This window comes from Sorex araneus, chromosome 2 (genome assembly GCF_027595985.1).
Source record: "Sorex araneus isolate mSorAra2 chromosome 2, mSorAra2.pri, whole genome shotgun sequence".
Lineage (NCBI taxonomy): Eukaryota > Metazoa > Chordata > Mammalia > Eulipotyphla > Soricidae > Sorex > Sorex araneus.
Window position 1 is genome coordinate 316487373 of NC_073303.1, and position 14399 is coordinate 316501771.

Consider the following 14399-nt stretch of genomic DNA (forward strand, 5'->3'; position numbering starts at 1 on the left):
TGTCCATGGACAGCCACCCCCTCCTCAGACAGTGTCTATGGACAGTCACCCCCCTCCTCAGACAGTGTCCATGGACAGCCACCCCTTCCTCAGACAGTGTCCATGGACAGCCACCCCCTCCTCAGACAGTGTCCATGGGCAGTCACCCCCTCCTCAGTGTCAGTGGATAGTCACCCCCTTCTCAGACAGTGTCCATGGACAGTCACCCCCTCCCCAGACAGTGTCCATGGACAGTCACCCCCTCCTCAGATAGTGTCAGTGAATAATCACCCCCTCCTCAGTGTCCATGGACAGTCACCCCCCTCCTCAGACAGTCTCTGTGGACAGTTGCTCCCTCCTCAGGCAGTGACCGTGGAGGGTCATCCTTCACACCGGCAGTCACTATCCTCAACAGACTGGTTGAGTGTTGTCTAGGCACCCTTAGAAACTTGTGGGTCACATAGGTCAGCCAGTGATGAGTGATGAGATGAATATCATTTACAACATCAACAAGGTCTGCACAGGTCTCAGCGCTTGGGCTCCGGCTCCTTGCAGAGGGAGACTGGCCCCACAGGCATGGGGATATGCTGGCTAAAGGAGGATGAGGAGTAGGAAGAACAGGAGCAAGGAGTGAGACTCGTACATGTTTTATTGTGGAATTGTTGATTCTGTGCACAGGACCCACCCCACGCAGACATGTGCCCTGAGGTCACTCGTACCACAATCACAAACACACAGGGCTCTTCTGTTGTCTGCCAGCTGAGAATCCGAATTACAGGATACATCCTGCTCCTCTTGGGACCCTGGTCCAGAGGATCTGGCCTGAGAAAGGATCCAGCAAGGCTTGAGTCCATCCCATTTCTAACAGGGGTCCTGGGACCCCATGTCCAGCAATGGTGAACCCTGACCACTTGCAATGGTATCTCCAACAAAGCGGGCCTCTAAACACACAGCTTTCTCTCACATCCACACTTACAAGTCCACTCATACACTCATATGTCTGCATATTCACCAACATTAACATACATTCACCAAAACACTCACCCATACTCACATGTACACACACTCCCCCCCACCAACATGTTTGCTCACACACCCACCACACACTCACACTCATTCATTCTCATCCACTCTCACACTTGCACACACACACTATACACAAACACACTCACGCTCACACACGCTTGCGCACACATCCACACAAACCTCCTGTGGCAGTCATCTTCGGGATGTGGACTGAGCAGGTATGGCTGCTCTGAGTATACGTGTGCATAGGTTTGTCTCTCCCCTGCACTTCCAAGGCACCTCATGGAAATGCGAGGTCCTCTGGCCCTGCTGGCCACCATCCTACTCCTTCAGCAGGCCCAGCTTCCTCAGAGCCTCCCTTCTGTGCTCATCAGGGACCCCTTTGGGGGAGATCCTGACACTGACACAGGGAGGGCGGGGCAGTTTGTCACGGCTCTGTCCCTGGTAAGCCAGGTGCTTGGAGGTCTGCTCCTGCTCCAACTCGGCCAGCTTGCCCACCTGGATGCCCGCAAAGTCCTTTCCAGTGCCCAGGGAGGCAGGCCGGGGACGATAGCGATGCTGGGCAATGGGGGAGGTCTTGTCCAGGAAGGAGGCCTTCTCCAGAGAGCTGATGGCTTGGGGGTCAGGGCCCTTCTCTGCAAAGAGGGAGCTGCTCAGGCCCACACCTGACCGCTCTAGAGTCTTGGACTTGAAGCTCATCTGCCTTGAGCCAGGGAGGCCGCTCTCCTGCAATGGCAGCTCTGAGCCGAGTTTCTGCAGAGCCGGGGGACTCCGAGCTCCCAGAGACCTCAGAATAGGAACCGGCCTGGATGAGAGCACTGGAGTCTCCCCTGCAGCGGGATCCTGGGCAGGAGTCCAGACCTTGTCTGCAAAAGAACCCTGGGCAGAAGCCTTCCCTGGAGGGGTCACCTGGGGGGCCCCAGGGGCCAGTCTGGGGGGTGTGGGCTGAGTGGGTGCTGCAGGCTGAGCCAAGCCTGGAGCATGGGGATCCTTGAGTCTGCTGAGCTTGCTTGTGTGGGCACCAGGCTCCTGCTGGTCCTGGGGCAGCCCCAGCTTCTCCAGAGCTTCGCGGCGTGCCCGCCTCTGCTCCTGCAGGGATGGGGAGGCCAGGCCAGAGTCTCCAGGGGCAGTTTCAGAAGGACGGGCCAGCCAGGTGTGCGGGTCCCCACGGAAGCTGCTGCGGCTGCTCTTGAGAACAATGTTTGGAGGCAGTTTCCGGGACTTGGGGGCGGTGGTGAGGGCCAGCTGGGTCTCTGGATCACTCCCTGACTTGGCTACAGTCTCTTGAGCTCTGTCCTGGGAGGATGCTGCAGAAGGAGGCCAGGCACCTCCTGACTCGTTGGCTCTCTGGGCCATGGTTTCTGCCCGAGTTTCTTTTCTCTGCAGGGCACTGAGCTGCTGCCCTGGTCCTGAGGGCAGTTGAGGCTCCAAGCTCAGCTCAGGCTGGGTGTCCCGGAACCCCTCTGGAGGGGGAATGAGAACTGTGCCCAGTACTGCCTCTCTAGCTGGGACTGTGGCACTCTGTTTCCGGTCAGGTGCCCAGAAAAGCCCCTCAGAAGCTCCTGCAGGGTGGACCGCAGCCTCAGGGGCTCTGCCTATTGGAGAATGGCATCTGTTGATATTGATGTTTCTGGGAAGGCTGTGGGAGCCAGTGCAGAAGGCCCGGCCAGGTTGGGCTACACCATGGTGCTCAGGCCCAGATCCCTTCTCAGGGACTGGTGGAGGCGCCTCCCCCTCTGGAGAGCCTGTAGGGTCAGGAGAGCAGAGTGAGACCTGAGCACAGGGCTGGGGCGTGGGGGCTTGGCTTATCTGGGACTCGATGAGCATCACCAACAGACCCTGACAACCAGGATGCCAGCCACGGTGACTGAGACAGAGCTCCCTGTGGGCCCTCCAAGCCTTCTCTGGGCTCTGGGCCACCAGGCAGTGCTGACCATTGTGGGGTGGCGGGTGGCTCGGCTCAGCTGGACCAGGTCCTCTTTCTTCCACCTTCACCTTCTAAAAGCAGCTGAGGGGTTGGTTCTGAAGGTCACTCTGCTCCTGCCTGAGTGATGTGGGCCTGGGGACTCTTTCCTCCCAGAGAATAAGTCTCTGGGAGACCCTGACCATTGTCACCAGCCTGCTCAGTGAATGCACCAGTGAGCAAGCACCCCTGCTTCCAGAGAGGTGTCCCTGGGCCAGGCTCAGGGCCACCCAGGACTGTGACTTCCCTCAGTGTGTCCTCAGTACTGGCTCAGCACTGGGGAGAGAGTGGGGCCCTCTTCTTATCTCCCAAAGCTGCTGTTCTGGGCCCTTGAGATTAGCACAAACTGACTTGGTCTCCCCAGGAACATCCAGCCAGCCCTCCCAGCTACCCACCCTTCTGGCCATATCTCTTCAGCATTTCTCCACAGGAGGGTGGAGCTGGTCACACCCAGCAAGTCCCAGGCTCCAGAGGCAGGTGGGAGGTCCCCTGAGGGGACGCTCTCCCCACTGGGACAAGGCTTCCTTGGAGCGGAAGGCATACAAGAGGGTGGTCCCCAGAGCAGAGGACCCAGCAGGGCCATTCTGAGGGTTTGGTGGAGATGCTGCCCAGAGCGGTTCTTACCCTGAGATGTGGGCTGTGTGGTGGGCAGAGCTGCAGGGGCTTGAGGGATCGTGACCTGTTCAGACTCATCTGTGGACAGTCCACTGTCAACCTCAGTATCCAGGGAGCCAATGGTCTCCTCCAAGAAGAGCAGGCACGCCTTCTCCTCGGCAGACAGGAAGTCGTAGCTGCCGTCACTCTGGTGGGGAGGGAGAGAGAGCTACAGAAACTGTGGGTGAGAACCACCTTCATGAGGAAGGAATGTTGAAAGGCTAGAAGGTTTCCACCAGGCTCTCTGCCTGCTGCTGGCAAGGCTGCCTGAAACTGCTGCCAGCAGGACTGGGCAGGGGGCTGAGTCCTGGATGCCAGGAGGACAGACAGGTGGGCGGCTGCCCCTCCCTCAAGCACAGCACTTCTGGCTGGCCTGGCAGAAGGAAGGTGGCTGTGCCCTCACTGTGATCAGAAAACTTCCTTAACTTGGTTCTAGGTGGGACCTGGGGACCCCAGATCAGAGGCAGACCCAGATTTGAGTCCTCGTGGTGCCTAAAGCAAGGATGGCACTTGTTACATCTTTGATATAGTGAGCACTAACTTTCATGGGAGATACAATTGACCTTAAACCTGAATGGAGTTACTTTTCAATGTATTTATGCTTACTATATTTGGCATGTCAAGGACAGTTTGAGGACAAAATAGAGATGCTACCAAGCCAGGCAGTGAAGACAGCAAGACACAGGCGAGCCTGCTTACATGTAACTCTGAAATGCATTCCACACAGGATCTCTTCCTTGGTGTATTTACATTTTTTTATGGCATTTGGTCCTGGCTAATATTCAAATAAGTGTGCACTTCTTAAGCAAATATTAACATCAGAGGGAGGGTTGAAAGGTTGGGCTAAGGAGAGTGGACAAGGCACACAGGCTGTGGTAGGAAGGTGGCAGCAACAAGGTCATTATTCTTTTCTAGGGGCATGCAGCATGTATGGGAGAACATATCAGGTCACTTCAGATGGCTCCTGACCCTCACAGGGTCAGAAAAGTGTCAGAGCGTTCTCACGGGAGAGTTTGGAGAGAAATCAAAAGAGCAGAGAAGGGATGTTGCTGCATTCCCTTCTGGTATAGTCACCCTTGTCCTGTGAGTTGGGACACTTCTGCAAATCCACAGGAGAACCAGGTGATATGGGGGGGGGGGAGGAGTAGGTGAGGGTGGGCTGGTGGGAACTGCCTCTGAGGCCCTGTGCTCCCCCATGGGGGCTGAGAGACCCACATGGTCAAGAAAACACACATCAGCTCTTGGAGGCCCTGGACCGACCAGAACTCTCCTGAATCGAGTTGCTTTTTTACTGCTCTCACCCTCTGGAAGACTTGCCAAAAAAACCCAGCTCTGAATTTCTGCTCTGGTGATGATTCACTCAGAAACTTTCCATACCTGTTACACTGCCTGTCCAGTGGTTAGGAATGACTCATCAGACTCACCCTCACAGAACTAGGAGAATGTCTGTATCCCAGCCATCACGGATTCAAACCAAATTGCACCCAGATTCTCTGCATCAGCGGTGCTGCGTTCCAACAAAAACCTGAGACCTCTCTCCCAGTCCTGCTATTCTGCATGCCCTAGCTAGCCTTCACGTTTGTGGACAGCTCTCTCTCTTTTGTAAAGTAGTGCAACCTGCCTCTCCAAGACTGGTGACATGTGAGGCCATGAAGGACATAGGGGACTCCCACTTGGGGTCATCCGTCAGCACTGCCAACATTGGCGCCTGCTTCATGAACATGGTTAGTCAGGCCTAGGAGAAGTGCTTTGTTCTAAGCCTTGGCAGAAGGAGATGCAGGGACTGTGAAGTCCCACAGCCACCGACACTGCCTTGCCATTCCTCTTTAACCCAGAGCTGTGGCAAGACCTCTGGCTTACTGCCTCTGAGAACCTTATATATTCAGAGGTAATATTTCATCCCTCTGAAAACAGAGGCACCTGGCTGGTAAAGAAGTGAAGCCCAAGGTCCAACAGACTCTTGACCAAGCACCGGGTCTGTGGGGCTCCTGAGGGCAGGTCTCTGGTCTTGCTGCTCATCACAAAGCTGCTCACGGGCCCAACTCTCCCATGAGAACTCTCTGACACTTTTCTGACCCTGTGAGGGTCCCTGTGATTCTAGTGTCCACACAGCTTCAGACCATCGGCCTGCTCTCCCTCAGCAACCCAGCGGAAGGAAACAGAAATCTCGGCGTTCTTCCCACTCCCCAAATTGTCTCTACCTGTTCCTTCTAGAGCCAGGGGTGACTCATAATCTGACAGAAAGACGAAAGGCCAAGGGCAGTGAGCAAGGGTGGGGCTGTGTGGGGAAAGGGCAGGGTGGGGCAGGGCAGGCAGCAGCACTGAGGTACATACAGATCCAGAGCAGGCGGAGGTGGAGCTCTTCATTCTGTCACAGCTGCCAACTTGGGTCCTGGGTGCTGAGCCAGGCCCCACCAGCCACGGCTCCTTCTCAGGCATAGCCGGAAGCAAGGTGCGGTGCAGGGGCAGCTAAAGCGGCCCCCAGAGGGGAAGCGAAGAGAAGCGGAGAAGTCCCCAGCCGGCCTGAAAGAGAAGGATCAGAGAGCTACGTGTGAGCCCAGCCCTGGGCAGCATACGGCAGGAACACCAAGCAGACAGCGAGCAGGAAGGGCCACAGGCAGCACCACCCCGAGGAGGCCCCGCATGGCCCCACACGCACAGAAGCTGCAGTGAGGGTGGGAGGAGGGTCCGGGCAGGGGAGACCTCACTCCTCGGGACCACTGTCTCCCAGACCTCTCTCGTATGAGACGTCTATGTTCAAATCTCGACTCTGCTGTGTGCAGGTGTCAACCGAAGACAGCCTGGTGGATCCCTGGCTCTCAGCGCGTGGAAACTTGGGGCACTCCCGCTGAAGCCCTGTGCTGACAGCACCTGGCCACGGTGACCGCAGCCTGTGGAGCAGCATTCTCACTAGTTCAGGAGTCAGGTTCCAGCCCTCTCCCCTTGCTGGCTCCCAAGGAGGCTCCTGATGTGTGTTGAAGGAACTGGCTGGGGAGGGCTGAGAGGTCCTGGCTCCCATGCCCAGGGCCGGGGCTTTCCCTTTACTGTCCCAAGGGCTCCGACTGCCTGTTTGTGAGACTCTTCTAGGCAAAAAAAAAAAAAAAAGAACTTCTAATAACACCTGGTTTAAAAGGTGGTTCGGAGGTCAAACAGAAAGGAGAGGAAGGAAGAATGGGAAGGCCATTGGCCTGACCCTGAGCCTCAAGAACCCCCATGACAGGCCGTACTTTGTACTGTTTTCCCTACCCACAATTCTAGGTAAGATGCTCTAGAAAAGTCTGTTCCAACTGAGATTGGGATGTGGGACTTGAATTCCAGGGAAGGTGTCTTATAGGCTTTTGCCAATAAGTGTCTTTAGTGCCAAAGCCGGATTTAGCTTTACTGGGTGAGTTGGTCTGCCAATGATATAGAACAGGCAAGCACAAGGCCCCTCTGCCTGGAAAGAGGCCCTCAGGGGGCAGAAAGAGAAGAATAAGCCACTGAAGAGAAAGACCAGGTCCCTGGAAGTCAGAAAGCATTGCAGCAAAGGGCATCCCCTCTACCTAGTCACACAGAGATGCTCAGAAAACACTGGGTGAGTGAGCCTGCTGAGATGATAGATTCCTTTCGCTCTTCATTTATCTTATTTAATTAATTCATTTACTTAAGGTATCTGAGAGGCGCTCAGGATGTCTGGGGAGTCCCATGAGTGGGACTCTGTGCAAGGACCTGAGGATACAGTCTGTCCCCACCCTGAAATGCTGGGGGCTACCTGGACCACCGCAGTAGGGCCTGAGGCCTCCAGGGCTGCACTAATGATGCCTGGGGACTGAACTGGGATTGGCCATGAAGGTGTGAGGGGGCCTTCGCGCATGGCATTGGCCTGTACTGAGTGCTGAGCCCCTCCATCTGTTTTTTATAATCCCTTAAGTATTTTACTTCCCAGAGAATATGTGGCTCTATGGAATTCTGTCAATCCTTTCAGTCAAACTAACATTTGTGAGCATTTGTGAAGTATGAGGACTGCAAAACTATGCAAGACAAAGGCATCATTTTGAGAAAGGCAGTGTGGATCCAAGGGTTCAGTTTCTGGATCATTTTCTTATCTGAAATATCAGTCAGTCAATATTAAAGGTGATAAGGTGATTCACTGCAATTCATCTAATCATCTCTAGGAGTGGGTGAGCAGGTGCCACTTCTCCCTTTCGGAGGAAGTGGTTGCCCTTGTTCTGCCCAGGCCACTCCCCATTGCATGAGGAACTTCTGTCCTTCCAAAGTGGAGCAGCTGGAAGAGACAGCACCATGGCAGCTTCACCGGCCTTATCCTGGAGTGGCCACGTTCTGGTGCATGGGTTGGTCAGACAGGCAGAGACAATCCTTTCTGCTCCAGCTCTTTCTGCTCTCCTGTCTGGGACAAGCAGGGATAGAGCCCAGCTCTTTACAGGCGGCCATGCAGAGGGCAGCCTGGAACCTGGCTCCATGCAAGAAATCAGCCTCGTGCCTGCAGGTGCCCCCACTTCACCCTCCAAACACCTGAGCCCAGGATCACTCTTTCCTTTCACTCCCCTCCCACGGAACACCGGAAACTGCTGTTCTGGTCACAACTTTGTCCCAATGTCAGCTGTGTCTAAAGGAGAGAGAACTTCAAAGAAACCTATGCAACTTGGCCATTTTCACTGCCGACAAGCCCAGCTCATGCCAAAGGTCCAGCACAACCTCCGCATGCTGGTGCCGAACCCAGCTGCCATCACAGCACGGCCAAGGAGCTTCCTGTTCACCCGCCTCTGCGACTATGACCCGAGTGCTGGAAAATCAGTTTAATTGAGCCCCATAAACTCTGAACTCTCGACCTAATCTGTAAATCACCCTGAAAAAGACTCAGTACCTGCCGCCCCACCTGGCACCCTGCTATGCCTCAAGTGTGGCTAGTCTCTCTGTTCTCTCTGGCCAGCTTCACTTGGTCTGGACATTTCTTTTCACCAACTTTACAACCTTGAAACTTGGGGTCTATTTCAGGGTGGTCATCAAGGCCTGGTTCCTGCCTGGTGAGAAGTCTGAGAACAACACTCAAGCGGGGGAGTCTGGTATCTCTTAACCTTTGACCTCCTTGGAGACAAGGGGATGGACTGAGAGCTCACAGCCCAGTCATTCCTGCGCAGGCATTAAATATTAACCACTGCACTTGCACCAACGAGCCTTGGAGAGAGCAAACACATGGAGGCATGTGCAGCTGGGGCATCTGCAGGAGAGGTGGGCACAGGCGCCAGGTCCCTGAGGTCTTGCCTGGCTGCCTTCTAGGCAGACTAGAGGCCCTGTTGCTCTCCCCCTGACAGTCTGCACCCGGTCGGCTGAGGGTCCCTAGAGGAGCTTCTCTTAGACTAGGTATGCCTGTAGTTTCCAAAGTGGCCAGAAATGTGCCTTGAGCTGGAGAAGGTGCCTGGAAGACTATGAGCTGTGCCCGGCCTCCCAGGAGCACACAACACCGTTAGGTCCTCCTATTTGCCAGTGGTCGGAGGGAAAAGAAGTTTGGCGCCCTGCACAGTGAAGCCTGCTGAGCAGCCGGCCATTTTCACTGCCGACAAGCCCAGCTCATGCCAAAGATCCAGCACAACCTCCGCATGCTGGTGCCGAACCCAGCTGCCATCACAGCATGGCCAAGGAGCTTCCTGTTCACCCGCCTCTGCGACTATGATCCGAGTGCTGGAAAATCAGTTTAATTGAGCCCCATAAACTAGACTCCCCATCTATGTTATCTGCTATCAAATGAACTGGCAACTGGAGTGGATATTTTCTCAGTGAACCCAACTTCCCACCCCCTTGCAAACCGCCTCACAAATAGTTGAGAGCTTGGATGACACCACACTTGCCTCAGGGGACCCCAAGGCAAGGTTTACCTGAGATGGACACTTGACAAAACCTTGAGACTTTCCTGACAGAGCTTCAGGGGGGTCTGGTGCCTCTGTCTTCTCACCAGCCCCATGGTCACTGCTCCTACCCCTCTTTTCTCGTCAAAATAGCAGGTGGACAAGAGCTGCAGCAGAGCGCTGGTCTTCGTAAAATACTCAAGAAAGTTCCCACCTACTCTGACTCCAGGCAGAACAGGGAGGAAGGAACAGAAGGAAAACCTGGGGCGAAGAAGAGCGTTCCCCACGCTGCCCCCCGCCCCCGCCCACACACGTACAGCAGCACTGCAGCTGCAGGGCAAGCCAGAGTGGGTTAGTGATTAACTCACCTCTTGGTGGAGGGCTGAAGAGAAGGGAAAGCTCTTCCTGGCCGCCGGCCTGTCCTGTGTTCTTCTGACCTCCTCCTAACTTACCTGACAGGTAAAATGCTTCCCTGGGGCTCCACCCACCAGCCAAACCCTGCCTCAGTCCAGCTGTTGGTCCTGGTGGGCGGGACTGGGCCGGGCAGAGCCAATGTGCTGTGCCTCTCTGTGGTGGAGCCAATCTGAAGTTCTTAGGGAAAAGGAGGCAGAGGAGGAGGGTTGTTCCAGTGATTAGGCGGAAGGGAGTTGGCAGGCAAAGGTTATTATTTTAGAATCTTGTTGTAAGAGACAGTCTGGCAGCAGCTTTTCCGTGTCTGCGTGATCCCTGAAGACCTGCCTGCTTCTGCAGAGCGCACTAATCTAAATTCTGAAGCCGCTGGTGCCTAGTTTTGCTACTTATTCGCTTTCCCAGCCAGTCCCAATCGGTTCCATTCCAAGGCCTTTCCTGGCTGCCAGTAAGTGGACTCAGCACCCCGAAGGCAGCATTGAGGAGGAGAAGAGCGTCAGGCTGAAGCTCACCTGCTGTGCCACTCACGTCCTTGTCTTGTCTTATTGAACTTCTGGGGAAATGGAACCATCATGTCATTCCAAAGGCCCCTGTCCTGAAAGGTGGCTTGGATGTTCTGGAAGGAAGGAGCAGATAGAGCAGCACTCCTGAGACTTCCGGTTCATTGAAAGTGCTAATGGACTTTAAGACATAAAAGCAAGAAGTGGAAATGCAAATTGGCAAGGATTCATAGAAAACTGTAGCATGTAGCACTGTCATCCGTTGTTCATCAATTTGCTCCAGCGGGCACCAGCAACGTCTCCATTGTGAGATTTGTTACTGTTTTTGGCATATTGAATGTTCCACAGGTAGCTTGCCAGGCTCTGCTCTGTGGGCAGGATATTCTCAGTAGCTGTTGGGTTCTCCGGGAGGGATGGAGGAATCGAACCCTGGTCCGCCACATGCAAGGCAAACGCCCTACTCGCTGTGCTATCGTTCCAGTCCATAGGAAACTATATGGATACTTATTTTTTTTTATGTATAAGGTAGGTTTTATTGAAACTTACTGAGAAAGATCTGAGGGGGGAGGGAGCGAAAGAAGTACATATATGAAAGAGAACCAGGCTTTACCAGAGTAGAAAAAAGCAAGCAAAGAAACAGAGACAAGCAAATGAGGTATGTGCTCCAGGGAGAATTCAGGCTTGAAGAGTTGTATGGATCCTTTTTGAAAAGCTAAGAATGGGAGCCAGAGTAATAATACAGCGGGTAGGGCATTTGCCTTGCATGCAGCCAACCTGGTTTCGATCCCTGGCATCCCATATGGTCCCTCAAACATCACCAGGAATAATTCCTGAGTGAGAACCAGGAGTAATCCCTATTGCCAGGTGTGGCCCCAAAACAAAAAACAAAACAACAACAACAAAGAAAGCTAAGACTGACTGGATAGGGAGTAGCTTCATGGACTGCCAATATGTGTGCTGGTTTGTTTTTTGAGCACTTATAGGCACACCCGGAGCACAGAGCTGAGAGGGAATGCAAGCAACTCTGAGCAAGCCCCCAAACCAAAAGGAAGCAAAATTTAAATTGGATATTCCATGTCATCCAGGGACCCCAGTCCTGTACATTTATCCAGACTATAAAGATAATAACTGAAAAGGTTATGTGTGCTCCCATCTTCATAGCAGCATGAAAAACAGTCCAGTCATTTGATCAGCAACTGAATCAACATTCTATCTCCCATCACAGAAAACACAATCAACCCAAATGCTCAAAGACCTGGGCCTATCTATGCCATGGGAAATTGCCCAGCCACTAAAAGGATGGAGTCACTCATGGAACAAACGGGTGCCCTACTCAGTGAAGCAGGTAGGTCAGGGCCAGATGGTTCTACTCATAGGTGAGGTGTGAACAAACGACCCCAAAAGACTGAGATTTGACAAGAACTGGAGTGGTTACAGAGGGAAAGAGCAGTTGAGGCTAGAGGTACTAACGTTGGAAGGTGCTAGGACCTGGAGGTGGGCGTCATGCTACTCTCACATATCCTGGTAATAGGTGAGGCTACGTTCCCAAGACTCACAAGTTACAGACTCTAGGCACATCAATACAGCTTGCTTTCTGTATTTATAAAGAAAGCTGCCAACCAGCTTAGCAATTCCTTTCTCCTTCCAAGGCATGGCTAGCACCTGTACCCTCAGGTAAAGCCTCCTGAAATGAGGAGGGGAAGGAGCCGCCTTTCAGGGATAATCTTCGGGCCTGGAGTCACTTTGATGAGCTCCAACTCTGATCTGGAAACTGACCTCTTTCTGGATTGTCATTTGAACAAAATGACAGGAAGAAACCGAAATCAGTGCCCATATAGTTGTTTCCATTTATTAAGTTTCTTGCCGTGCTCCAGGTTGTGCTGGGCTAAGTGTTTTAGTGCATCACTCCAGCTCGACTCTATTTCAGCAGCCAAAGAGCAGGCAGCTATTATAGCACAGCCTCTCACAGGGAGGCTGGCTAACTTGCTCAGATCACAGTGTGAGCTAGTAGCAGCTGAGCTTAAGTCTGGATATAGATGTTAGTCAGCTTACGCAGTAGAGCCAACAAAGGGGACTTCAGACACACAGACACTGAAATGACCACTTGAACAGTCAGAGGTATCCTTTCCCCTTTTGTTTGGGAATTGTAGCCATTCAAGTCTTTGATGCCAGGAATAAACATGGTGTCCCACATTTCCTCTGCCCGGGGCTGCTCAAGTTTGAGAAGCACCTAGTCCCCTGCAAGCAACACATAAAAAAACATTGGCTGCACATCACATCAGGCTGACACGCAAACAAGGCTGAGGTCATAGTGCTGAGGGAGGGGCTGGAGCGATAGCACAGCGGGTAGGGCGTTTGCCTTGCACGCGGCCGACCCGGGTTCAAATCCCAGCATCCCATATGGTCCCCTGAGCTCGGCCAGGGGTAATTCCTGAGTGCAGAGCCAGGAGTAACCCCTGTGCATCGCCAGGTGTGACCCCCCCCCCCAAAAAAAAGCCAAAAACATAGTGCTGAGGAAGCAGGAAGGACAGCTGGAATCTCACTCAGGTGTGGCATCATGAAGTCAACCCAGCTTCAGACTGTGCTACTTGTACATTTGCTAAAAAACTGAATTCACTAATTCAGGCCAACCCAATGGTAACTGGAGAGTCTCTGTGTGCTCACTATCAGTATATAAGAATTTAGGAGCTGGAGCTAATAGGCTCTTGCCTTGCACACGGCCAACTCAAATTCGATCCCCAACACCACATATGGTCCCTTGAGCCTGCCAGGAATGATTCCTGAGCACAGAACCAGGAGTAAGTCCTGAGCACTGGTCGGCGTGGCCCCCAACAAACAAAATCAATGTAGAACTAGGATGGACCCCTATCTTACCTTTCTCCCAGGAGGAAGAGGGCAGACAAAATGTTGTGATCATCTCTCTCCCTCTCTCTCTCTCTCTCCTCCTCCTCCCTCCCTCTTGTCCTCTCCACTCTGTCCCCACATCTGTCCTCTTTACTGTCTTCATCCCATATTCTCTTCTGTCCCAGCACCTGTCCTCTTGCCCTTGTCCTGGCACCTGTCATATCCCCAGACTCACTGTGATACTTCCATGTCTTGAGATAAGACCTCATCTCTGTTCCAAGATTTTTTTAAATTTTATTTTTATAGTTGTTCATAATTACATTCAATATTCCAACATCAATCCCACCACCACCATTACACCTTCCCACCACCATTATTTCTAACTTTCCCAACCACCATCCAAGTCGGCCCCAATACAGGCCCTACATAATTTATTTTGTATTGCTTATTACGAATAATTAGCTAAAAATGATCAAAAAAGATTTCCTTAGAAAAGTGTTAGGATTATTGTATCTCACCCTGGAGAAATTATGCCCGTGTATAAGAGATTACTAACGTGTTGTTACAGGTTGAGCCATTTATGTTAACATTTTTTAATCAAGATTGGTTGCCGTCTATTTTATATCCCATCCAATGTGGTGTGCTACTTCTAGTATATCATTGGTGTAGAGTTTGAGATGTTGTGCAGTTGCATTTGTGGCCACGCACTCCTAAAGTTTAAATGGGGTGATACAGCTGGAGCTAAATTTTTTTTTTTTTTTTTTTTGCTTTTTGGGTCACACCCGGCAATGCACAGGGGTTCCTCCTAGCTCTGCACTCAGGAATTACCCCTGGCGGTGCTCGGGGGACCATATGGGATGCTGGGGACCGAACCCGGGTCGGCCACGTGCAAGGCAAACGCCCTCCCTGCTGTGCTATCGCTCTAGCCCGAGGAGCTAAATTTTTAACTGGATGATGACTTTGGGGTCCAGAAGCATCTCTGCAGCTTGTTTTCTTTCGAGATTTATGAGTCTCTTATTCCCAGATTTCCATACTCTTTGTTCTGTTCAAGACTTCATTGCTTAGGATGGAGGCAGGGCAGGCAAGCATTAGAGAAAAGGCTACAGAAATTCATTTTACAAAGACCACTACCACTTGCACACTTGTCTTAGTGTATTCTGATGTGTTTAGTGTAGAGGGTGA

General features: G+C 52.6%; 1 protein-coding gene across 2 annotated transcripts; it reads right to left on the reverse strand.

Moving 5' to 3' along the window:
- Nucleotides 1-321: 321 nt before the first annotated feature.
- On the reverse strand, nt 322-12704 carry C2H1orf116 (chromosome 2 C1orf116 homolog). Of its 2 annotated transcripts, XM_055128674.1 has the most exons (4): nt 9834-12704; nt 5957-6145; nt 3593-3770; nt 322-2750 (listed from the first exon to the last, which is right to left on the reverse strand). In XM_055128674.1, exons 2-4 carry the CDS (start codon nt 6059-6061, stop codon nt 1327-1329), a joined length of 1707 nt encoding a protein of 568 aa, XP_054984649.1. In that variant the 5' UTR covers nt 6062-6145; nt 9834-12704; the 3' UTR covers nt 322-1326. The 2 variants fall into 2 exon arrangements, with proteins under 2 accessions (XP_054984649.1, XP_004616282.2); XM_004616225.2 differs by lacking the exon at nt 9834-12704 and having other exon boundaries at nt 5957-9796.
- Between the last annotated feature and the right edge of the window lie 1695 nt (nt 12705-14399).